This window comes from Chiloscyllium punctatum, chromosome 31 (genome assembly GCF_047496795.1).
Source record: "Chiloscyllium punctatum isolate Juve2018m chromosome 31, sChiPun1.3, whole genome shotgun sequence".
Lineage (NCBI taxonomy): Eukaryota > Metazoa > Chordata > Chondrichthyes > Orectolobiformes > Hemiscylliidae > Chiloscyllium > Chiloscyllium punctatum.
Window position 1 is genome coordinate 64,134,324 of NC_092769.1, and position 27,313 is coordinate 64,161,636.

Below are 27,313 nucleotides of genomic sequence, written 5' to 3' on the forward strand. Positions count from 1 at the left end.
ACCCCCCCCCCCCCCCCCCCAATCCCTGTTCCCCTTAACTTACCAGTGCTACCCTACCTCCTTTGCTTCTTTTGCCAGTTTTCTAAACGTAGATACCCATTAATACTCATTTCTCAGATTTGGTCATGCCACAGTCACATGACAATTAAAATCATACCCATTTACTTCTACTAGCACCAATTACTATATGATTCAAATTGTATGTAGTACATTCGCCAACTTTAAGTACATTTAAGTTGTCATTGGACAAGCATATGGACGTACATGGAATAGTGTAGGTTAGATGGGCTTCAGATTGGTACAACAATCGAAAGCTGAAGGGCCTGTACTACGCTGTAATGTTCTATGTATGTGTATTTAGACAGAATGCTTTTAATTCTGTCTTTTTCACAATATTATTTTATTTGATTCTAGAATTTCAATTACAGATTTTCTACTTCCAGCTTTGTTTTTTTTGCAATCTGAATTCCCTCCTAGATTTCCAGCCCCCTGACTAGCTCATTTATAATTTCCCATAAGCACTGGCAAATCTTTCCAACAGGATATTAGTCCCAGTCCTGCTAAAGTACTTGCCCTCCTTGTACAGTCTCTACCTGCCCCAGAATTCCAAAGCCATCCCTCACCCACTCACATATTCATTCACTATTCAACGACTGACTGCTGCTTTTGTGTTTATTTCCCTCTGCTGAAAACAGCTTCCAAGCAAAGACTATTCAGTGTTGTGAGAATACTGAACAGTCCAGGTGTTTTTTTTTTCGGATTTGGTTTGGTAGACCCCATTTCTCCAAAGAAAATAAATGTGTAAAAAATTCAAGGAACAAGAAAATAAGCAACAGCACTCTAGGATTAATTGGAAACAAAAGAATTTTTACTATGCATACTGAAAACTAAGACAAGCAAAATAGGTACAATGAACCTGTGAGATAATTATTCTAAGCCATACACATTCTATATACATTTTATAACAACATGAGGAAAACGCAAGTTAACAGATCAACTGTGGTTGAGCACCCTTTGTTAATTAGCCAATACAGTTAAGACTGATTCCACCCTGATCTACGTGATATTGTAGGTCACCTAATTTAAATAAAAGTCTTATCTCCTTCACAAGGAATTCTAAAATTTTTCACTTTTGAAAATCTGGCATTGAAATACACTCAGAGCCTCTCTGATTAGGACAAGCTGAAGGACTGCTCATGCCTGGGTCACTCAGTTTCTTACCCAGACAATGGGTTCCCCAGGACTGTTGAGACTGTTCCTAAGTATTTATCAGCACGATTTCATCTTTAAGAAATGTCTAGCTTCAGTGAGCTGCTGATGTATTTCTGTAAGATCCAATCTTTTTCAGCTGCAGAAACTGCTTGTGGGCTTCTTTCAACTGCACAGAGCAATCAATGGTTCCCAGGGCTTCTTTTTGACATACGTAACTGTTTTCCTTGACATTGAGTTATCACTCCATGGGTCCTCTCCTAATAGCCTGAAGGCACATTTTCCACCTCAGCACACACACAGCTCCAAACTGCAACTAATTTCTCTCAGCAAACACACATCAAGATAAATAAAAAACCAGAGAATCTTAAGTTACACCCAGCTTCATGATGAGAATGCCTGCTCTGGGCTGTCTTTAACCTGACATTCAAAGGTTTGCTGAATGTATTTTATTTAATTTAGTGCCAGCTAAATTGTATGCAGGCTTTACAGACACCACACCACCAGCTAAGAATATGAAAGAAAGTTAGTTAGAATTTTTGCTTAAATATGGTTTTATAGATACTTTAGAAGGAAGAGTTAACAAGGTGAGCATTGGTCCTTTTCAATGTGAGTCTGGGGAATTAATACTGGAACATAGAAAAAGGCAGGTGAACAGGTATTTTGCCTTGGTCTTCACTACAGAGGATACAAGATCCCAGAAACAGTTGTAGATTAGGAAATGAAAAGGAGGAACTCAAGAGGAATGCATTCGCCAGGGAACTGAGCAAATCATTGAAACCACAGGTTAACAAGGTGTTGATCGATTTCATCCCAGGGACTTCAAAGACGTGGCGGGTGAGATAATTGACGAGTTGGTTCTAATTTTCCAGATTTCTGGAGATTTGAGGAGGTTTCCATGAAGAACAATGACTTTCCTTAATCAAACTAAACAGAGGAAAGATGTTAAACTAACAGGTCTGGAGATTCTATCATAAGTAAGGTGTGCTAAGTGATTATTAAATAATTATGGCAAGGCACATAGAAAAGTCCAAGATAGTGAGGCAGAGTCAACATTGTTCTGTGAAAGAAGTTGTGTTGAACCAGTTTCCAGGGTAGCCTTTTGGAAAAGTAACGTGCTGCACTTAAAAAGGGAAATTCACAATCTAATAAAGGACTTTGATGAAGGGACAAAAGGTACAGTTGCTAAATTTGCTGACAACCCAAGGATTGTTGGGAAAATAAGTTGTGAAGGGGACAAGAAGAGGCTGTGAAGGGATAGATGGGTTAAGTGAATGGGAAAATGGAGAATAAATTTAGGAAAATGAGAAATTGTCATTTTAGCAAAGAGAATTGTATTAAAAACATTGAAATAATGAGATATTGCAGTTCTGTGAATCTGCATGTCCTAGTGCATGAATTGCAGATGGACAGATTGCAGTCACAGCAAGTAAGTGGGAATGTCAATGGAACAAGAGAACATTGAGAAGATTTGAATTTCTTTCCAAACTCAAATCATTGAATGACAGGAGTTGTTGGCTAGGAAGAGTCAACCATATAGCTGTTGGTCTGGAGTCCACACCAGACAAGACTATCAGATTTCCTTTCCTAAAGGGCTTTAGTGAACCAATCAGGTTTTTATGGCAATCAACAGTGGTTACCATTAGGCTGGCTTGTTTATGCCTGATGATAAATTTAAAGAGGTTGTGCATCAGATATACAGGTATTAGTGAAATCACATCCAGACTAGAGAATCATACAGCACGGAAACAGATCCTTCAGTCCAACTCATTTGTACCATACAGACATCCCGATCTGATCTAGTCCATTTTCCAGCATTTGGCCCATGTTCCTCTAAACCTTTTCTAAACATATACCCATCCAGATGCCATTCAAATGTTGTAATTGTATCCACTCCACCACTTCCTCTGACAGCTCGTTCTATGCACACACACACCACCCTCTGCATGAAAAGGTTACCCCCTCAGGTCCTTTGTAAGCCTTTCCCCTCTCACCTAAACCTATGCCCCATAGCTTTGGACTCCCCTATCCTGGGGAAAAAACCTTGGTTATTTATACTATTCATGATCCTCATGATTTTATAAACCTCCATAAGGTCACCTCTCAGCTTCCGATGCTCCAGGGGAAACCGTCCTGGCCTATTCAGCCTCTTCCTGTAGCTCAAACTCTCCAATCCTGGCAACGTCCTTGTAAATCATTTCTGCACCCTCTCAGGTTTGACAACATCCTTTCCAAAGAAAGGCTACCAGAATTGTACACGGTATTCTAAAAGTGGCCTCACCAATGTCCTATTGTGTACGGTATTAGTCACTTTATTTAATGGAGAATATAAATGCATTGGAAGCAGCTCAGAGAAGATTTACCTGACTAATCCCAGGAGGTTCTCTTCAAGCTGGAGGGTCACGGTTTCAAAATAATGGGTTGCCCGTTTGAAGGGAGAGGAGAAGTTTGTCCTGTCAGAAGATTGACAACGTTTGGAATTGTCTTCCTCAAAAGGCAGTGAGCATATTTAAGGCAGAAGCAGAGAGTGTTTTAATCAGCAGGGAGATGAAACCGCATCAGAAGTAGATGGAAATATACAATGATCACTTCAGTTATAAGATTATTGAATGGTGGAACAGGCTGAAAAGGACCAGGTAGTCCATCCTGCTTTTAATTCATGTCTGCACGTTCATATGTACGCAATGCAAACTCCTAACTAAGTCCCAATTTCTTCTGGGAAACCCCTCAGCTCTCTCTTGACCATTGGGAAAGGTGTTACTAGCTGTCCACAACAATTTGATAACTGGACCACTTACCTGGAGTTAGGCAGCCTTGCTTCACTCTGAATTGCTAACAACTGTTTGTATTGAAGCAGGATGCTCTAGAATTGATGGTGCTCTTGCCTCTTCTTGATCAGAAACTCACTCTCAAAATACAATATCTGGCATTGAAAAAGACATGATTTAAAATGTTTCACATTGTGTCTAAATTTACTGCATGTTTTTCCAGTTTTGAGCCCTATTATCTATGCAGATGTGCCACAGAGATTAACATTTAACTCATTTGCTCTGATTCCACAAACAATCAGCTCCTGAAAATTTCTGCTAGTCAACCATTTCTCTCCAAATCAGCTTGGATTTCTGTCTGAGATTTTGCTTTCTTTTAATTTCCAAGTTTCAACATTCAGCTAGCACTTTCTGTTGGAATCCTGAAAGACTTTAGGGGGAGGAAGGAACTGGAGCCAATCTTTACTTGGAATCAATTTATTTACGGAGTGGAATTTTGCAGGTATCTCTCTCCTGACTTCATTCTATTGTGTCATTAAGTGTCCTTTTATATGCACTCATGTAACCATCCAATCAATGCACTTCACTATTGTATACTTCACCTCAGTTGATACAACTAACACCATGGTCACTGTCTTGAAAAAGGTTTCTACTCAGTGTACAAGCTCTGAAAGCTAGTGAGCTTCCAATTAAACCTGTTGGACTATAACCTGGTGTTGTGTGATTTTTAACTTTATACACCCCAGTCCAATACCGGCATCTCCAAATCATGTCTACTCAGCGTGGCTGCCACGGTGTCGGAGCAATGTGGATGACTCACTGAAGCCCTTCCCACACACAAAACAAATGAATGGCCTCTCGCCAGTATGAGCATGCCTGTGTTTCCGCAGGCTGGATGAATCAATGAATCCCCTCCCGCACTCTGAGCAGGTGAACGGCCTCTCTCCAGTGTGAACGCGTTGGTGTATCAACAAACTTGATGACTCAGTGAATCCTTTCCCACACGTGGCGCAGGTGAACGGCCTCTCCCCAGTGTGAACTCGCTGGTGCCTCAGCAGACTGGTCGATCGAGTAAATTCCTTGCCACACATGGCACAGGGGAATGGCTTCTCTCCAGTGTGAGCCATCTGGTGTCGCAACAGGCTTGACAACTGAGTGAATCCCTTCCCACACATGGAGCAGATGAATGGCCTCTCCCCAGTGTGAACACGTTGGTGTGTCAGCAGGTGGGATGACTGAGTGAATCCCTTCCCACATATGGAGCAAATGAATGGCCTCTCTCCAGTGTGAACACGCTGGTGAGTCAGCAGATGGGATAAGTGAGCAAATCCTTTCCCACACTCAGAACAGGTCAATGGCCTCTCCTCCGAGTGAATTTGTTGGTGTTTGCACAAGCTTGACGAATCAGTGAATCTCTTCCCACACTCAGAACAGTTGAATGGCCTCTCCCCAGTATGAACTCGCTGGTGCTTCCGCAAGCTAGATGAATAATTGAATCCCCTCCCACACTCAGAGCAGGTGAACAGCTTTTCCCTGTCATGTAATCGCTGGTGTCTCCGCAGGTTGGATGAAACAGTAAATTCCTTTCCACACATGGAGCAGATGAATGGCCTCTCCCCAGTGTGAACTCGCTGGTGTCTCTGGAGACTGGATGAAGCACCAAAACCCTTTCCACACTCAGAGCAGGTAAAAGGTCTCTCCCCGCTGTGAGCCCATCCATGTGTCAGCAGGTCAGGTGCCTTCGTTAATACTTTCCCACACGCAGAGCCTGAGAATTGCTGCTCTCGGACGTGAACTCGCTGGTGTAAATGCAAGTTGGATAACTGAGTGAATCCCTTCCCACAGTCAGCACAGCTGAATGGTCTTTCCCCAGTGTGACCACGTCGATGTGTTTCTAGCTGTGATGGGGCTTTGAATCCCTTCCCACAGTCCCCACATTTCCACGGTTTCTCTGTGGCGCTGGTTTCTTTGTGTCTCTCCAGGTTGGACTGTCAGTTGAAGCCTTGATGACACACAGAATGTGTATGGATTCACACTGCTGTAAACAGTGAGATGTTTTTTAAGTCTGCGTAACTGGTTAAAGCTCTTTCCACAGTCGCTTCATTGGAACACTTTCACTTAAGAGTGCATGAAGGTGTTTGTCTGTGCGCCTCACTGATTTTACAGCCACTCTGATGTAGAAAATTTTTTGGAGAGTGAATATACAAACAGTTCTCCTTCCAAACTTAAAGACCGGTGATAATCAAGTCCCAATGAATCATGCGACTCTATCAGATCTCCAGGTGATGTTTGGTGTGAGATTTGTTTGCAAATCCTTCCCTTTTAATGTTCTGTAAAATTAATTAATAAAAGTCATTGCTGTCAGTACAAGACAGAAATTTACAGCATACAGTTCTTTATCCTTTTAAATATTCTTTCCTCTCTCATTCTCCTAGCTATAAGTCCATACCACATACTTTCCCTGAATTCTTACTCCCTGCACCTAGTCTCAAGTTTCTTGAATATTACAACCCAAGTTGATTGACAGATCCATGAGTACCATCTCCATGCAATACATGGAGATATGAAGCTCATAGTACCAGACTAAAACTGTGTGCCACACACAATACTGATGAAGGGCTTATGCCCAAAACATCGATTCTCTTGCTTCTCGGATGCTGCCTAACCTGCTGTGCTTTTCCAGCACCACACTTTTCGACTCTGATCTCCAACATGTTCAGTCCTCACTTTCTCCCACAATACTGTATTACTCAATTTAGAGCTACATGAGGATTATAAAGAAGAACTTTATTTCCTGGAACTCTCTGCCTACAAAGCTGGTGGAAGCAGAGATGATCAATGATTTCAAAACAAAGTTACTCAGGTACTTAAATAAACTTGCAAGACTATGGGGATTTAGAGAGCGAATAGGACTGATTGGATTGCTCTACATGAGCTTAGCATGAACTTATGTCACCATTTAGGTTTCTCCTGTGTCTTAATTACAAGGGGAAACGGTGCTGTAACCTGGAAATAACACTATAACTGGTTCGGTGAACTGGCTATGCTAAATCACACTTTTATGTTCACAGATGTGTGAATTAGCCATGGTAAATGCGGGGTGTGGGCCTCGGTTGGATGCTTTTCTGAGGGTTGCCGCAGACTCGATGAGCCAAACGGCCTCTGCCTGCACTCTCGGGGTTCTATGAAGTAAATGCAGGGCCATATTACAAGAGCCTGAAATAAAAGCAAATCTACTTTATGTAGGAACCGTAAATAATATGTCCTATAATACCACTGTGCTGTACATCTCTATGAGTCTACACTATGTCCCCTTAAATGTGGGGAACCATTCCTTTATTCGTGAATTGCAGGAGGAAGGCCCCATCATTTTCACCAGCTAAATAAATGCGTCAAGCTGAGAGAGTAAAAGACGAGAGAGAGACATGGACCAACCTTTTCAGATTCTGCAAGCTTCCCTGGATTCACTTCCTCTTCCTTCAAGTGAAGAATTTAACCACATGCTGAGGTCAGATCCAAGAAAGGGGAATAAACATTGCCTTCCTTCCGGAAGCTGCTCAGAGGAGGAAGTTTCAATCTGATGCTCCAGGTATCATTTCTATTGCGACGTCACAATAGGACACTGTCTGAAGCAGCTAATCGGAATGAGGCTCCACCCCATCTCGAACAAGGGTTTCCAGGCAACTGGGCTCTGGCCCCGCCTAATGCAATGCGCGTGTCCTGGGCTGCGCTGACTCGCTGCAGTTCAGCGAGAGGTTCAGGGAGTGATTTTGTTCAATGTATTTCCCTTCAGCTTGCTGCCAGCTCAGGCAGTTTGACTTTAAACAGCACAGGAGCTCCGTCAACACTGAACCTCCCTTTTGGTGTCCAACATAGATTCCCTACAGCGCAAATAGAGGCTATTCGGCTCATCACCTTTGTACCGAACTTGTGCAGTGCACCCCACCCCGTCAAGTTTCATTTCACATGGTTAATGCGGCGAACCTGCATATTTCTGGGCTGTGCGAGGAACTGGAGCACCCAGAGGAATTGAAACTGCGTACTTAGTGTTTGAGGCAGCAGTGCTAACCACTCAGCCACAGTGCCACTCTTAAGTAAGAATGTGGGCAACGATCACACTATCTCGTGTGCTAAGTTATCGCTCTACCACTTGTGTCATTTCCTCCTCCCCGAGGAAGGAGAGAGAGAGAGGTATGCAGGATCTGGAGCTGGAGTGAGGTCCATTCTCTGGGTGGGGGTTTGGTGAAGTGCTGCTGATTATGTGACCAAGGACTGACACTGAAACCCATACTGACTGATCTACTCCAAATACTGTTGCTTCATTGATAAAGGCAAAAGTGCTGTAGTTCTACCAACTGCTGTCTCATCAGAAATTCTGTGTCCTGTGATCTTGCCCCACTAGCTGCTTGATGAAGGAGCAGTGTTCCAAAAGCTTGTGCTTCCAAATAAACCTGTAGGATGAAAACCTGGTGTTGTGTGATTTTTAACTTTGTCCACCGCAGTCCAACACTCTTGCCTCTGCATCATCAGAATATTGAACCCATGCTGTTGGTGTTTCTCTGCCTCCCAAATCAGATATTGAGCTAACCTACCTCCACACTTAATTGATAGTGCGATGTAAGCTATGGGATTTCTGTGCATGTTGGGGTCCTGCTTTTGAGTTAGTCACCAGTGAGTTTATTTTTCAGTGTCGGAAGTTCACAGTTAATCTGTAAGTATTTCTGTCGCCATGGCAATTTCTTTGAAAATAATTTTTGAAGCCTGGCTGTGGAGTGAATAGTTCGTGCACTGATAATCTTTCGTTTATTTTAGAATGCTTGTGACTGAGCATGGTTATCCGACAGAGATTTACCTGCACTTCCACACGTCATCTACTGTGTCCGTTGCTCTCGATGTGCTCTCCTCTACATTGGGGGTGCAGGACGCCAACTTGTGGAATGTTTCAGAGAACATCTCTGGGACACACACTAAACAATCCCACTGCCTTGTGGCCAAACACTTTTAACTCCCCCTCCCACTCCGCCTGGGCCTCCTCCACTGCCAAACTCTAGCCACCTGATGCCTGGAGGAAGAACACCTCATCTTCCTCCTTGGGACCCTCTGATCACACAGGATCAATGTGCATTTCACCAGTTTCCTCATTTCCCTTCCCCTGGCCTTATCCCAGATCCAACCATCCAACCTCGCACCACTCTCTTGACCCGTCCTACCTGTCCATCTTCCTTCTCACCTGTCCGCTCCACCCTCCTTTCTGACCTATCACCTTCACCCCTACTTTCTTCTACCTATCACATTACCAGCTACCTCACCGCCCCCCCCCCCCAGCCCAGCCCCTCCTCCCATTAATCACTCATTCCTGATGAAGAGCTTATGCTCGAAACATTGATTCTCCTGCTCCTCGGATGCTGCCTGACTGGCTGTGCTTTTCCAGCACTGTACTCTTCGACGCTAAGCATAGTAAATAAAGGGACCTCAATTTTTGTTACACAGCTCCAGAATTTTTTTCTTTTGTAGTAAACTTTTTTTTTGTTCAAGCAAAATCTGAAGCATTGCATACTTATGTGGTATTATCACTAGACTATTAATCCAGAGATCCAGAATGTTCTGGGAACCCAGGTTCAATTCCCACCAGTGGAATTTGAATACAATTTTAAAAGTCTGGAAGTAAGCGTTTAATGGTGATCATGAATCCATTGTCAATTATTGTAAAAACTCATCTGGTTCACTTTAGGGAAGGGAACTGCCATCCTTACATCATCTGGCCTACCTGTCATTCCAGACCCGCAGCAATGTGGTTGACTTTTACATGTGGGATGGGCATTAAATGTTGATCTTAGCAGCGACACCCTCATCCCATGAATGAAAAATTGATACAGTTGAGCAGGACAAACAAGGCAAGGGAATACATAATGAATCAGGTTGTAAATTTGCTCGCTGAGCTGGTAGATTTGTTCTCAGGTGTTTTGACACCATGTTAGGTTTCATCAGTTAGCCTCCAGTGAAGCGCTGGTGTTCTTCCCCACTTGCTATTTATCTGTCTCAGTTTGTTGTGGTGAGTGATATCATTTCTGGCTCAGTTTCTGAGGGGTTGGTAAATGGGGTCCAAATTTACATGTTTGTTAATGGAGTTCCTGTTTGAATGCTAGGCCTCTAGGAATTCCCATGCGTGTCTTTGTTTAGCCTGTCCCAGGATGGATGTATTGTCCCAGTCGAACTGGTGTCCATTTTTGTCTGTGTGTATGGATACCAGTGATAGATTACTTACAGTGTGGAAACAGGCCCTTCGGCCCAACAAGTCCGCACCGACCCGCCGAAGCGTAACCCATCCATACCCCTACATCTACCCCTTACCTAACACTACTAGCAATTTAGCATGGCCAATTCACCTGACCGGCACATCTTTGGACTGTGGGAGGAAACCGGAGCACCCGGAGGAAACCCACGCAGACACGGGGAGAATGTGCAAACTCCACACAGACAGTCGCCTGAGGCGGGAATTGAACCCGGGTCTCTGGTGCTGTGAGGCAGCAGTGCTAACCACTGTGCCACCGTGCCGTTGGTCATGTCTTTTGGTGGCTAATTGGCCACAAACGGGAGCTGCATCAGGACATTATTTAAATGAGCCACAACACATTGCAGCACCCAAGAACTACGAGAAGCTGAATACGACATATTAGGAACAACGGCTACCCAGTAAGCACAGTCCGTTGATTCCTACACAACAGACCTAAATGAGAAGACATAACATGCCCAGAGACCCTAGCCACCCTGTCATACATCGAAGAAATATCAGAGATGACCAAGGTAGGACCAGACTACTCCAGCCCCTAGGCACCATGGTTGCCCACAAACCTACCATTACACTGAAACAGCTCCTGATGAATTTAAAGGACCCCATATCAACAACCAGCAGAATGAACGTCATATACAAAATACCCTACAAGGACTGCAACAATCATTACATTGGACAAACGGGCAGAAGGCTAGGCATCAGGATACATGTGCACCAATTAGCCACCAAAAGACATGACCAACTATCACTGGTATCCATACACACAAACGAAGGGGGACACCAGTTCGACTGGGACAATACATCCATCCTGGGACAGACTAAACAAAGACGTGCATGGGAACTCCTAGAGGCCTGGCATTCAAACTGGAACTCGATTAACAAACATATCGATTTGGACCCCATTTACCAACCTCTCAGAAACAGAACCAGAAATGATATCACCCACCACAATAAACCCAGACAGATGAATAGCAAGTGGGGAAGAACACCAATGCTTCACCGGACGCTCACTGCTGATGTTACCAAGCTTGGTGACAAAATGTCTGAGAAGAAACCCACCAGCTCGGTGAGCAAATTTACAACCTGATCCACAACCTGAGTTACAAATCTTCTCCAAAATCTCATACCTAATGTATGATAGGACCCTGGGAAGCACCAAGGATCAAAGGGATCTTGGATGTGTATGTCCACTGGTTCCTTAAGGTGTAACGCAGGTGGATAAAATGTTTAAGTAAGCATGTGGTATACTTGCCTCTATTAGCTGAGGTTAAAAATCATACAATACCAGGTTATAGTCCAGCAGGTTTATTAGAAAGCTAATGTTTGGGTTGTGGGAGGAAACTGGAATACCCAGAGGAAACCCACATAGACACGGGGAGAATGTGCAAACCCCACACAGACAGTCGCCTGAGTCAGGAATCGAACCCAGGTCCCTGGCACTGTGAGGAAACAGTGCTAACCACTGAGCCACTGTGCCTCCCATCCTTCCTATAATAGTGACCAGAACTGCGCAGCTTACTCTGGAAGAGGCCTCATCAACGTCCTATACAACGTCAGCATGACGTCCCAACCCCTATACTCAAAGATCTGAGTGATGAAGGCAAGCGAGCTAAACATCTTCTTAACCACCCTGTCTACATATGACACAAATTTCAAAGAATTATGTACTTGAACCCATAGAGTTCTCTGTTCTACAACACTAACCAAAACCCATTCATTGTAAAGTCCTGCCTGTGTTTGTTTTACCAAAATCTAATACCTTACATTAATCTAAATTAAACTCCATCTGACACTCCTCAGCTCATTGATCCAACTGATCAAGATTTCTTTGTAATCTTAAATAACCTTCTTCAATAGCCACTATACCGTCAATTTTGGTATCATCGGCAAACTTACTAACCATGCCTCCTGTATTCTCATCTAAATCATTTAAATAAATGACAAAGAAATGTGTACCCAGTACCAATCCCTGTGGAACACTGCTGGTCACAGGCCTCTAGTCTGAAAAATAACCCTCCACCCCCACTCTGTCTGCTACCATAAGCCAATTTTGTACTCTATTGGCAAGCTCACCCTGAATCCCATGTGATTTAACCTCAATAATTCATTTTCCTTGGAGCAGAGGAGACATGATTGAGATGTATAAGGTTATAATGGGTGTAAGTAAGGTAGAAAGGAAGAAATTTTTCCCTTTGATGGAGGAATTAGTGACCAGGGCACAGATTTAGAGGAAATTTAGAGTATTGTGATTCAATTTGTCATTGTCACGTGCTGAGGAACAGGGAAAGTGTTGTCTTACGTGCTTTACAGACAGATCATACTATACAAGTGCAGAAAGATGGAGAAAGATATGGAGAAAGACATGAAGACCTGGGAGTTTGTGGAGGTTAATGGTGATATCTTGGGGACAGTCCATATCACAATAGAGGAGGTGTTGGATGTGTTAGAATATATGAAGACAGATAAATCTCCTAGTCCTGACCAGGTATATCCAAGAACACTGCAAGAGGCTAGAGAAGGAATTTCAGGGACCCTGGCTGATATTTCTGCATCATCGCTGGCCATGGGTAAGGTCCTGGAAGACTGGAGGGTAGCGAATGTTGTGCCCTTTCAAGAAGGGCTCCAAAGAGAAACCTGGGAACTATAGACCAGTTAACCTAACATCTGTGGTAGATAATTTACTTGAGAAGGTTCTGAGAGATAAGATATATATATGCATTTGGAAAGACAGGGTTTGAATAGGAGCAGTCAGCATGGCTTTGTGCATGGGAGATCATATCACACAAGTTTGTTAGAGTTCATTGATGAAGTGACCAGGAAGGTTGATGAGGGCAGGGCAGTAGAAAAATTCTACATGTATTTCAGTAAGGCCTTTGATAAGGTTCCATATGGTAAGCTGCTCTAGAATCCAGGAGGAGCTGGCAAATTGGATACACAATTGGCCTGATGGTAGGAAACAGACAGAAATAGTGTAAGGATGCTTGGACTGGAAGCTTGTGACTAGTGAAGTGCCTCAGGGGTTGGTGCTGGGTGCATTACTGTTTGTTATCTATATCAATGATTTGGATTAGAATGTACAAAGCGTGATTAGTAAGTTTGCAGATGACACAAAAATCGACAGTATCATGGACAGTGAGGGGGTTTATCACAGAACTGTGGGGAAGTGGGCCAAGAAATGGCAAATGGTGTTTAATATAGGTAAGTGTGAGATCTTGCATTTTGGAAAGTCAAATCAAGGTTGAAGTTTCATGGTGAATGGTGGGGCCATTCGGTGTGTCGTGGAACAGAGGGATCTTGCAGTTCGGGTGCACAGTTCTCTGAAAGTGGAGTCACAGGTAGACAGGGCAGTGAAGAAGGTTATTGGCACACTGGCCTTCATCAGTCAGGGCATTGATTATAGAAGTTGGGAAGTTATGTTGCAGTTGTACAGGATATCAGTGAGACCGCACTTGGAGTATTATGTTCAGTAACTGGAAAGAGTGCAGAAGAAATTTATAAGGATATTCCCAGGATTCAATGGTCTGAGTTATAGGGAGAGGTTGGACAAGCTTGAACTTTTTACTTCAGAGGTTAGAAGACTGAGGGGGAATCTTATGGAAGTGTATAAGACAGTCAGAGGCATGGATAGGTGAGTGCACTCAGTCTTTTCCCAGGGTTGGGGAATCGAGAACTAGAGGGGCATCAGTTTAAGGTTAGAGGGGAAAGAATAAAAGGGAACCTGAGGGGCAACTTTTTTACACAGAGGGTTGTACACATATGGAATGAGCTGCCAGCGGAAGTGGTTGAGGTGGGTACATTAACAACATTTAAAAATTTGGACAAATACATGGATAGGAAAGGATTAGAAGGATATGGGACAAGTGCAGGGAAATGGGGTTACTGTGGATGGACATTTTCGTTGGCATGAACCAGTTTGGGCTGAAGGGCCTCTCTCCGTGCTGTGGGACTCTATGACTCCATGCATCAGAGGAACGGAATAGAGTTCAGGTTACAATGTTACAGCTGCCAAGAAGATGCAGAGAGAGATCGACATTAACATTAAAGAGGTCCATTCAAAACTGTCAACAGTGGGGAAGTAGCTGTTCTTAAATCTGTTCATACATATATACAAACTTTTATATCTTCTGCGCAATGCAAGAGAGTGGAAGAGAATGTAACTGGGGTGGGAGGGATCTTTGGTTTTGTTGGCATCGCTCCCAAAGCAGCGGGAAGTGTTGGTGGCATCAATAGATGGAAGGCTGGTTCCTGTGATTGACTGCACTGTGTTCATGACTCTCTGTAGTGTCTTTCAGTCTTGATACGAGCAAATGCCATGCACTATAATGCATCCAGATAGGATGCTTTCTATAGTGCATCTATAAAGTAGAGGCATTGTTGTGTTTTCTTGACGGTAGTGTCAAGTGGGTGGACCAGGACAGATTTTTAATTTTGCTTTTTTACCCAGAGGGTCGTAGAAATCTGGAACTCTCTACCTATAAGGGCAGAAGAAGCAGAAACCCTCATAACATTTAAGACGTATTTAAGATGTCAAGGCTGTGGGCCAAGTGCTGGGAAATGGGATTAGAATAGTTCGGTGGATGTTTTCGACCAGCATGATGTGATGGGTCAAAGGACCCTTTTATTCTGGGCTGTAGATCTCTGATCCTAAGCTGGATTTCTCTCTGTAATCTGACTTGTCCAGTAATAACATCAGTTGGGATCATTAACAATGAATGTTTCAGTTTAACCATTACAGTCAAATATTTGAGAAAATTAACCCTTGTCATTCAGTTCATTTCACTGGGGTTAATGTAAATTTGTTACTTTTGAGATTATCATTCTGCACAGGGAGCATAACAACATAGATATTTCTGGTGTTGCCATAAATGATTTATTGTCCTGCCTGGTAACTGTGGGGGGAATGAGTTTCAGTTCATGGCATAGTGCCACCAGTACTGGGGTAGAGGGGGAGTTTCGGTGGGATATGCTTCACTTCTACCATGCTTGGATTATAGTATTGGATAATTGAATAACTAGGATGGAGTGGGCTTTAACTAACTGGGTGGTGGGTATTGAGGGGGGTGGATGTTGTGAATAGTTGTAAGAGGCTTACAGGGTGGGAGGATACAGCAGTATTACAGGGAAGTTATTGGATTATACCCAGGATGGGACAGAAAAGCACAGAGGTTACAAGCAGAAATATAGCAGGAAATTGGGTTAAAGGTGGAAAAATGTTGAAAAGACAAATTTAGAGTTGAATTTCCTTTATGTGAATGCATGTACTATTTGGAATGAAATGGATAAACTAATAGAACAACAATAGACATGGTTACAAAGGGGTGCCATGGTGATTCAGTGCTTAGCACTGCTGCCTCACAGCACCAGGGACCTGGGTTCGATTCCAGCCAGAGGCAACCATTTGTGTGGAGTTTGCACATTCTCCCTGTATCTGTGTGGCTCCCCTCCAGGTGCTCTGGTTTCCTTCCATAGTCTAAAGATGTGCATTCTAAGTGGATTAGCCATGGGGGTTACGGGAAAGGGGGTCTGGTCTAGTTGGGATGCTCCCCGGAAAGTTTTTGTGGAGTCGATGGGCCGAATGGCTTGCATCCACACTGCAGGGATTCTATGATTCTAAAAAGATCAAAGCTGGAAACTAAATATTCAGAGGAATGAGACTTTTGAAAAGGATAAAAGAAAGAAAAATGTGGAGAGCTTTTAGTACCGTTTAGAATGATAGCAAGAAATGATCTTGGATTAGAAAGTGTAGAATCCTTATGAATCATTGAATCCTTACAGTGCAGAAAGATGCCACTCAGCCCATCGAATTTGCACTGACCCTCCCACCCAGACCAAACCCCACACATCCTATCCCATATTTGACATGGCTAACCCACCTCACCTGCATATTCCTGGACACTATAGGGCAACGTAGCACAGCCAACCAATCGAAGCTGCATTTAGAAATACATGATATACTCAAGCAGAATGCACATGGCTTCTAACCAGGGATCAGATTATTTTGGATCTAGTAATGAGGCAGGTTTAATAAATTATTAAAAGATCCACTGGGAAACAGTGATCAAAGCATAATTTAGCATTCAGTTTGACTGCAAGGAATTTGAGTCAGAAACAACGTGCTGAACTTAAATATGGCTAATTACAAAGGAATGAGAGCAGACCAAGTTAGAGTGGATTAGGAGGGAGTTTAGCAGTGAAGAAGGTTGAGGAAAAATAGCAGATTTTTAAGAAAGTAGTTAATGGCTCAAAAATGTGTATTTCAATGAGAAAAGGTAATTCTAGGAAAGGGGTAAGCCAACTATGACTAACCAAGAAAGTTAAGCTTTGCATCAAATTTTAAAAAATAATAATACAATGTGATAATGATAAAGAAACATTTAAAAAGGCCATAAGATATAGAAGCAGAATTAGACCAAAATGAGTAAAGATTTGTGTCAATCAAAGATAGTAGTGGAAAGTTGTGGGTGGAATCTGAGGACATAGGGGAAGTGCTTAATGAATACTTTTTGTCAGTATTCACATTGGAAGAGGGCAATGTTAGTGAGAATACAGAGATACACGCTACAAGATTGGATGGGATTGAGGTTGACAAAGAGGTTTCAGCAATTTTGGAAGATATGAAAATAGATAAAACTCCAGGTCCTGTGAGATTTATCCTCAGATTGTCTGGGAAGCTAGGGAGGAGATTGCAGAGCCTTCAACCTTTATGTCATCATTGTCGACAGGAGCAGTGCCAGAAGACTGGAGGATAACAAATGTTGTTCCCTTGTTTAAAAAGGGGAGTCGGGACAACCCTTGTAATTATAGGCCAGTGAGTCTTACTTTGGTTGTGGGTAAGGTGTTGGAAAATATCATAAGAGATAGGATTTATAATCATCTGGAAAGGAATAAATTGATTAGGAAGTGTCAACACGGTTTGTGAACCCTAGGTCACGCCTCACTAACCTTATTGAGTTCTTTGAGAAGGTGACAAAACAGGTGGATGAAGGTTAGTTGGTTGATGTGGTGTATATGGACTTCAGTAAGGCAATTGCACAAAATAAGGAGTTTCAGATTGAAGGTGATTTAGCAGTTTGGATCAGAAATTGTTTAGATGAAAGAAGACAAGGGTGGTGGTTGATGGGAAATGTTCATCCTGGCACTCAGTTACTAGTGGTGTGCCACAAGTATCTGTTTTGAGGCCACTGCTGTTTGTCATTTTTATAAATGATCTGGATGAGGGTGTAGAAGGATGGGTTAGCAAATTTGCCGATAACACTAAGGTAGACAGAGTTGTGGATAGTGCCGAAGGATGTTGTGGGTTACAGCGGGACATAAATAAGATGCAGAGCTGGGTTGAGAAGTGGCAAATGGAGTTTAATGCGGAAATGTGTGAGGTAGTTCACTTCAGAAGGAGGAACAGGAATGCAGAGTACTGGGCTAATGGTAAAATTTTTGGCAGTGTAGATGAACAGAGAGCTTTCGGTATCCAGGTGCATAAATCCCTGAAAGATGCCACCAGGTTGATAGGGTTGTTAAGAAGGCAGATGGTGTATTGACATTTATTGATGGGGGATTGAGTTTCGGAGCCAAGAAGTCATGCTTCAGCTGTACAAGGCGCTGATATAGCCGTACCTTGAGTATTGCATGCAGTTCTGGTCAGCGCATTATAGGAAGGACGTGGAAGCTTGGAAAGGGTTCAGAGATGTACTAGGATGTTGCCTGGGATGGAAGGAAGGTTTTACGAGGGAAGCCTGAGGGAATTGAGGCTGTTTTCATTGGAGAGAAGGTTGAGAGGTGACTAATCGAGACATATAGATAATCAGAGGATTAGATAGGGTGGAAAATGAGAGCCTTTTTCCTTGGATGGAGGCTAGCACGAGGGTATATAGCTTCAAATTGAGGGGTGATAGATTTAGGACAGATATCAGGGGTAGTTTATTTTCTCAGAGAGTAGTAGGGATATGGAATGGCCTGCTTGCAACAGTAGTAGACTCGCTGACGTTAAGGGCATTTAAATGGGCATTGGACATACATATGGATAATAATGGAACGGTATAGGTTAGATGGGCATCGGACTAATTTCGCAAGTCAGCGCAACATCGAGGGCCAAAGGTCCTGTATTGCGCTGTAACGTTCAATGTTCTAATTCGGCCATTTCGTCCATTATGACTGCTTCACCATTCTATCATGGCTGATATGTTTCTCAAACCATTTCTCCTGCCTACCCCCTGTAACCTTTGATCCCCTTACTAATCAGAACCTATCTATCCCTATCTTAAAGACACTCAGTAATTTGGCTTCCACAGCCTTCTGCAGCAATGAGTTCCCCAGAGTCACTACCCTCTGGCTGAAGAAATTCCTCATCTCAGTTCTCATCCCTTCACTCTGAGGCAATATGTTTGAGTCCTAGTCACACAACACAGAAACAGACCCTTCTGTCCAAACATGTCCATGCTGACCTAGTCCTATTCACCAGCATTTGGCCCATATCCCTCTAAACTCTTCTTATTCATGTATCCATTAAAAAGCCTTTTAAATGGTGTAATTATACCAGCCTCCACCACTTCCTCTGACCGCTCATCCCATTCAAGCACCACTCTCTGCATGACAAGGTTACCTCTCAGGTTCTTTTTAAAAATCTTTCCCTTCTCACATTAAACCTATGGCCTTTAGCTTTGGACTCCCCTATCCTGGGAAAAAAATACCTCGGCTATTCACCCTATCCAAGTCCCTTATGATTTTATAAACCTCTATAAGGTCACCCTTCAGCCTCTTTCCTACTGATGGAAACATCCTCATGTCCACCCCATTCAGGCCTCTCAGTATTCTGCAGGTAATGACATTCCCCTTCATCCTTCTAAACTCAGAATACAGACCCCTCCTCATATGACAAGCCCTTCATTCCCAGGATCATTCATGTAAATGTCCTCTGGACCCCCTCCAAGGCCAGGTACATCCTTCCTTTGATTTGACGTCCAAAACTGCTCAAGATATTGTATACTGCACTATTTAATTAGAATGCACTCAATCTTACATTAACCAACCCCTTCTCATCATTGTCCCTTGTCTGCTGTGCATGAAATTAGCTTCCTGACTGTTACCAAACTCTGTCCTATCACTTGTTCTGAAAATTTTAATAATCTCTCCCAAGCTCTCCTCCATCGAACTTTTTCCATAATTTTCCGAGCAACTGAAAGCCATGCCTCAACTATTTCTTTTAAAGCCCTATCTCCAGCCCTGGTTAAGTGATTCACCAGGACTCTGGTCTCAGCATGATATAAGTGGAGCCCATCCCATTGAGACTGATCCCTCCTTCCCTAGGACTGGTACCAAAGTCCCATGAATTTGAACCCATTTCTCAAACCAGACCTTGAACCACAAAGCTCAAAATGGGCAACATGGTGGTTCAGCACTATTGCCTCACAGGGCCAGGGACCTGGTTCAATTCCAGCCTTGGTTGATTGTTTGTGTGACGTTGGCGCATGCTCCCAATGTCTGTGTACGTTTCCTCTGGGTGCTCCGTTTTCCTCCCACAATCCAAAGATGTGCAGGGGATGGATTGGCCATGCTAAATTGCCTCATAGTTAGCCATGGGAAATGCGGGGTCCCAGGATAGGGTGGTGGGATGTTCTTTGGAGTGGACTGGATGGGCTGAATGGCCTGCTTCCACACTGTAGGTATTCTATAATTCAAAACCAACCAATTATGACCAGAAAAAAAGGGAGAAAATAAACTGAGGGCAAACTTGCCAGAAATATCAAGATGTTCAGTAAGACCTTCTTTAAACATATAACAAAGAAGAGAGAGGCCAAAGTGAATATAGAGAACGAGGCAGGGGAAATAATGGGGAATAAGGAAATGACAGAGGAGTTGAGTAAACATGGGAGAGGATAACAATCCTAAATATTTCTTTGGCCAAACTAGAAATACACACTAACTACCACTCAATAAACGTCTCTTGGGAAACTAATGGGACTGTCCGATAAATCCCCTGAACCTCATGGGATGCATCTTACAATGTTAAAAGAAGTAGCTGCCGAAATAACAGATGCACCAAAATCCTTGGATTCTAGAAAAGTGCCAGATTGGAAAACTGCCAACGCAAGTCCTTTATTCAAAAAGGACGGAGACAAAAGAAAAATCAGGTAACTGTAGGCCAGTGAGCTTAACATCTGCTTTTAGAGCAATGTTCAAATCTATTATAAAGTATATTATAATTAGGTAGAAACTCACAATATAATCAAGCACTCAGCATGGCTTCTTGAAGGGGAAACCATGACTCATAAATTTATTAGCATTTTTGAAGAGGTAACAAGCAGGATAGATAAAGGAAACCAGTGGATGAAATATGTTAGTCTTATGAGGAGAGGTTGAGCTGGTTGTGCCTGTACTGACTGGCACTTAGAAAAGGGTTGTATCCACTTTCACCCAAGAGTATTCACCACAGTAGTCATAAATGTCAACCATAGTTGAAAAATGATAACAAGCTTGGAAACAAAAATGAAAAGAATGTAAGTAAACCATATATTTGTACATGTCAAAAAAGTGTAAAGCCAACTAGGTTTTTTTGTTAACTTTTCTTAAATTGGCTTTTTTATTTCATATGCACATACATAGAATTTTTTTAAAAATTGGAGGTGAATATGTGCAGTCAGCAATTCTGAATGGCGTCAGCAAACACTTCATTAGATCCACGCGAGGCAATCTTATTGAAATAGACAATATACGTAGAAGGCTGGACAGGGTGGGTATGGGAAAGTACTTTCCCTTGTGAGAGAGTTTAGGACTAGGGCATCATGTATTTAAGAAAGAGGAGGAACTTCTTCTCAGAACTTAGTGAATCTGTGGAATTCTTTACTGCAGAGGGCTATTGAGGCTGGGTCATTAAGTATATTCAAGGCTGAGATGCACAGTTTTTTAATCAGTAAGGGAATCAAGGGTTAAGGGGAGGAAAGTGGAGGCAGGAAAATGGAGTTCAGGATTATCAGATTACCCCCGATTACACTTGATGGTCCCAGATTTGATGATCCCACTTCAGCTTCTGTGTCTCATTGGTCTTAACTACATTTTAGACTACACATGGAGTACTATCTATATTTGTAAGAGCCGCATTGATAAGGTGCAACACTGATTCGCATTAATTGAGTGCTTTAACAAGCAACTCAAAAAAAGTTGAATAGACTGGGACATATGTCTCGAGAAAAGAGAAGATTGACAGGTGACTTGATGGCAGTCTTTAAGATTATAAACGAGTACAATAGGAAATTTGAGAGAAAAAGTCTCTTTCACAGTGAGTGGTGTGAATGTGGATATTGCTGATCAGCCAGTCGTGACGTTGAATAAAATTAGCACATTTTAGCTGAAGCTAGATACAGGTCATTCCGGTATAATGCACGTTGCATCAGCACGAATTGGCTATAATGCAATCAACGAATTGAGGATGCTGTTTGAGCGGATATAGTGATTTTCTATACCAATCTTCTACAATGTGATTTTCTGTAACGCGATCTTCTACAGCACGAGGCTGCAGAGGAACGCAACTGTCACATTATACCAGAACACCCTGTACATACATGAGGGAGAAAGGAATAGATAGATATGCTGATGTGAGGGTGTGCCTGGAGACTCAGGTGGAACATAAATACTGATATAGACCAAGGGAGCTGACTAGACTGGCCTGACCCCAAATTGCAGAGTCAATAACTCAGGGACAAAAGTCTATATTTACTTGTAGAGGTTGCAAAAACACTATTTTATCTCCAGGACAAAATGCATGTAGTTCTTCAGCTTTTGCGAATCAGTTCAGTGGAAATGTGCACCCCCAACTCAAATAGCCCCAGTAGAAGTAAAGTAGTGAGACCAATCAGTCCAGCTGAAGGAAATCCTTTGAGTCTCTCACTTCACTCACTGTCAGAATGAACATGGTTCAATCCCAGACGTGATTAACAGCTTCAACAGAATCCACTCCCTGTAATCATTCGTGAACTCGCTGGTGTCTCAGCAGGCTAGATAAATGAGAAAATCCGTTCCCACACTCAGAGCAGGTAAACAGTTTCTCCCTGGTGTGAACTCGCCAGTGTCTCTGCAGACTGGTTGATTGACTGAATCCCTTCCCACAAACAGAGCAGATGAATGGCCTCTCCCCAGTGTGAATTCGCTGATGAGTCAGCAGAGTGGATGAATCTCTGAATGCCTTCCCACACTCAGAGCAGATAGATGGCCTCTCCCCAGTGTGAACTCGCTGGTGCATCACCAAGTTGCAGGACTGAATGAACCCCTTTCCACACACTGGGCAGGTGAATGGCCTCTTCCCACTGTGTACATGCTGGTGTGTCAGCAGGTGAGCCAACTGAGTGAATCCCTTCCCACATTCAGAACATGTGAACGGTCTCTCCCCAGTGTGAACCCGCTGGTGTGTCAGCAGATTGGATGACTGAGTGAATGCCTTCCCACACTCAGAGCATATGAATGGCCTCTCTCCAGTGTGAATATGCTGGTGAGTCAGCAGAGCAGATGAGTCACTGAATCCCTTCCCACACTCACAGCAAGTGAATGGTCTCTCCCCAGTGTGAACCCGCTGATGCATCAGCAAGTTGGATGACTGAGTGAATGCCTTCCCACACTCAGAGCAGATGAATGGCCTTTCTCCAGTGTGAACCCTCTGGTGTGTCAGCAGGTGAGATGAATTACTAAATCTCTTCCCACACTCAGAACATGTGAATGGTCTCTCCCCAGTGTGAACTTGCCTGTGTTTCAGGAGGGAAGATGACTGAGTGAATGCTTTTCCACACTCAGAGCAGGTGAATGGCCTTTCCCCAGTGTGACTGCGTTGATGAGTTTCCAGTGCAGATGGTGTAGAAAATCCCTTCCCACAGACTCTACATTTCCATGGTTTCTCCATAGTGTGGATGTCCTTAAGTCTTTGAATCTCTCTGGCTTGGACAGAAGCCAATTAAAGCCTTGTTCACACAGAACACTTGTTCAGTCAATGATGTGAATAGTACAATGTTTTCTCCAGGATGCGTAACTGGTTAAAGCTTTTCCCACAATTAGTTCATTGGAACACTCTCAATCATGTTGTGTAACTGGTTAAAGCAGTGCACTGGAATACTTTAACTCAGGTGTAGTGCTGTCCCAGTCCTGCTGATGTTTAAGCAGACAAAACAGATTAAATAATGTTTTTTCAAATTACAGGCTTGATTATATTCAGATCCTGATGAATTCTGTCAGTCCTCGTGATGTTTGGTTTGAGTTTCCTGTCTGAAAACTGTTCCCTTCTGATGACCTGTGAAAGGTATTACAAAGGTAAGTACTTTAAACAGAGAGTAGCAATGTGGAAGTGATACTTCTTAATTCTGTAGAACATTTTTTTCTCTTTGTTTCCCCCAAAGCTATAATTCTCCACGTGAAACAGTCTGCCTTAATTCTCATTCGGCCATGACTGATATAGCGGTATACCTTCACAATTCACCGACACAACTGGCTCATGCTGACTAACAAATTCATTCTTACCATTTCACCTCTCGGACACAGACCTGAATATTTTTCATGTAGGCTGCTAGCCATATATTTTCACCTTTAATGGACAAAACATACACATAATTCACAGGACTGAAATGCTTGATCAAATATACAGAGAGACAAGAGGAAGAACTTCACACAGGTTTGAGAAATCATGAACACGTAGCATTCAAGGCGTGCCAATTAGTAATTTAGTTACTCACTTCAAGGAAAAACTGATTGCAGGGCAATGGGGATATAGAGCAGGGGAATGGATTACTGAAACTGGACCCCCATACAAAGAGTCAGTTGCTGAAGGGGTCTTTTGGTGTTAGAATGTCTCAATGACTGGACGATAACATGTAGGGGCAGAAGTCGGCCAGTTGGCTCATAAAATCTGTTCTGCCTTTCAGTGCAATCATGGTTATTCAGAATCTCCTGGGGGAAACCAGCCATTTTACTGTGAACATTAGACAAGACGCCATTCTTTGAACCAGACAAATAGATATGCCACTCTGAGAAAGTTAAGGATGAACTATATCTTTAGGAGAGAGCTGGACCAACCTTTCTTGAGTCTGCACCCTCTCTGGATGCAATTCCACTTCCTTCAATTTCAGCAAATGAACAATCTAATCCCGAATTGCGAGTAAAAACAGGAAAGGCAAGACATTGGAATCGCTTGACTGATGGGGGAGTCAGAAGGACCTTTCAGCTCAGCCATTGGTACAAAGTAATCTCTCCAATTGGTTGGATGATCAGAGTCCTCCCGGTCTTTCAGCTCCTTCTATTGATCAACTCTCCCGCAGGTAGACAATGGGAGTAGCGGAACTCAACACCACGTGATCTCATGCCGTTGACCAATGGGAAAGGTCTATCCCAGACCATGCGGAGCTCTATGTTCACATCTGTACAAGCGCACACCTGAATCACTCCCTCCTGCAACTGCAGTACAGTCTCTAAACTCCTGGCCACAGAAAGGGACTGGAAAATACTGTTGTCAAAAGAAGAGGATTAGCAGCAGAAAAACAATGCTCAGACGTCTCTGCGCTCATCAATTTCGGACCACTTGAGTCTCCTTGTTTATTATAATTCCAGTGATGGTGACTGTGCCAAGTTCGTAAATTCCCAAAGCTCCTTCCACCTCCTTCATTCACTCTTTAACACCTACCATTTTAACCAAGCTATTCATCATCTGAACTTACAGCTCCTCCTGTGTCTCAGCTTTAAACTTTCATAAAACACTTTGCAATGTTTTATTTCATCAAAGACACTGTATAAATGACACATCAGGTACAGTAATTTGTACATTACTGTATAAGTGTAATCATGAGGAGCGTTGCTCCGAAAGCTAGTGTGCTTCCAATTAAACCTGTTGGACTATAACCTGGTGTTGTGTGATTTTTAACTTTGTATAAATGAACCAATGTTGCAGATTTGCACACTATTGTTTACAGGGAATGCTGTGGATCAAGGACAAACTGACCACTAATTCTTGTTTTATTCTTTTATTCACTCATGGGATGTGGACTTTGTCAGCTCGCAGCATTTATTACCCTTCCGTAGCTGTCTTTGCGAAGGTGATCTGCTGTCTTGAATTGCTGTTGGTACACCTACAATGCCAGCAGGGACAGAATTTGAGAATTCTGACCCAGCGACACTGTACTTCCAAATGGGAGTGCTGAATAGGCTGGGGCTATTTTCCTTGGAGTGTCGGAGGCTGAGGGGGTGACCTTAAGAAGTTTATAAAATCATGAGGGGCATAAGGTGAATAGCCAAGGTTTTTTTTCCCAGGGTGGGGGAGTCCAAAACTATGGGGCATAGGTTTGGGGGTGGGTGGGGTTTTGTGAGGTGTGTGTGCTGCAGAAACCATCAGATGTGGAGACCATTGTATGACTACAAGAGTAAGAAAGTCAGAATGAGAAGAAAGCTCAGCACACTTTTAAAGTAAAAGGCTGAGGGTTCTGGGGATCTGGAATGCACTTCCTAGGAGAGTAGTTCAGATGGAAAACCTCACAATCTTTAAAAAGTACTTGGATAAACATTTGAAGTGTCATCATGTTCAAGGCTATGGGCCTGGGAAGGTAGATACTGGTGTATTTTTGGAGGTCCACACTCAATTGCTCAAAGGACCTCTTCGGTACTGTTTGATTAGAGGCCACTTGTGCCAAGGAGCCTGCTGCACCAGTGAATAACATTATGTCTGATCTAGTCGTGGCCTTAACTCCACTTTTTTACCATTTCCCCCATAATCTGTCGATCACAAATTGATCTTCTATATTCACTATTCTTGTCCCCACTGCTTACCAGAGAGGAAAATTCCAAAGACTTATGACACTCAGATGAATTCCCCCTCATCTCAGTCTTAGAGGACCATTACTTATAAACTGTGCCCCCTAATTTTCAATGCTCCCATAAGAAGTAGCTTCCTCACAGCATGCACCCTGTCAAGACCCAATGAATGTTGGTGCGACTTGCTTAAAGTTTCACCATGAAGCAAAGCCATCATGCGAGTAACAGCCCAGTGAACCTTTTATTAACTGATTTCAGTTCAAGTATTTCCCTGCTTTTAAGTACTTCTGAGTGAAGCAGTAGGAGGAGACAGTTTTGTCAGTTTTTGTCTAATTGGGTGGATTTTGGAACTTACTTGTACAGAAGGGGAGCATTTTGGCACAGCAAACTCAAACAGAATGTCTATCTTACCTGAATTTTGACCTTTGACGCACAAATTTTATCGATGTCCTCAGGGAGTTAGAAGATAAGACTGAGATTTTTCTCGAAGTCCAATGCTTCTGATAGTTTTCCAGCCACAGACCTCAGAAAGAGATTTGGAATTTGAAACAGCAGAATTGTTTTGAGGTGAGGATATTTGAATATTAATCTCCAATTTAGTGCTATGTACTGATTCCTTGAGTCTGGGGCTGGTGAGCTTTTTCTAATTTGTGCATGGGATGTGGGTGCTGCTGGTTAGGTCAGCATTTATTTGCCTGTTTCTAATTGCCTAGAGGGCAGTTAAGAATCAACCACAATGCTGTGTCTGGAGTTACATGAGGGCAAGTAAGGGAGGCAGATTTCCTTCCCTAAAGTACATTGTTGGAAAGACCCATCTGGTTTACCAATCAATAATGGATTCATGATCACCATTAGATGTTTAATTCCAGATTTTTTGTTTTTATTGAATTCAAATCTGCTATGGTGGGATTCGAACCTGGTCCCCGAACATTATCTGGGCCGCTGGATTGACAGTCCTGTGATAATACCATAAGGCCACACCTCTCCACTGTGCTGTAATTTTCTGCCATCTTTCTCCAGTTAGATAATATTCAGTTCCTCTGTTCTTCCTGCAAAAATGCATCACCTACCATTTTCCCACATTATATTCCATCTCCCCAGTTTTTGCCCACTTGTTTAACATGTTTACATCCCTCTACCTATTCTTTGTGTCATCCTCAGCACTTGCTACCTCCCCAATTTTCTGTCATCTGCAAACTTGACTATGATGTATTCCTCATTCCTCAGTCAGGTTATTGGAGAGATTGCAGAAGGGGTTAATGATATTTGTTCCAGC

At 42.9% G+C, this 27,313-nt stretch overlaps 1 protein-coding gene across 1 annotated transcript; it reads right to left on the minus strand.

The window, feature by feature from the left end:
• Nucleotides 1-846: 846 nt before the first annotated feature.
• Nucleotides 847-26,561, minus strand: LOC140457229 (uncharacterized). Its single transcript, XM_072551366.1, has 3 exons — nucleotides 26,449-26,561; nucleotides 22,233-23,533; nucleotides 847-5,687 (listed from the first exon to the last, which is right to left on the minus strand). Exons 2-3 carry the CDS (start codon nucleotides 23,147-23,149, stop codon nucleotides 4,751-4,753), a joined length of 1,854 nt encoding a protein of 617 aa, XP_072407467.1. The 5' UTR covers nucleotides 23,150-23,533; nucleotides 26,449-26,561; the 3' UTR covers nucleotides 847-4,750.
• Between the last annotated feature and the right edge of the window lie 752 nt (nucleotides 26,562-27,313).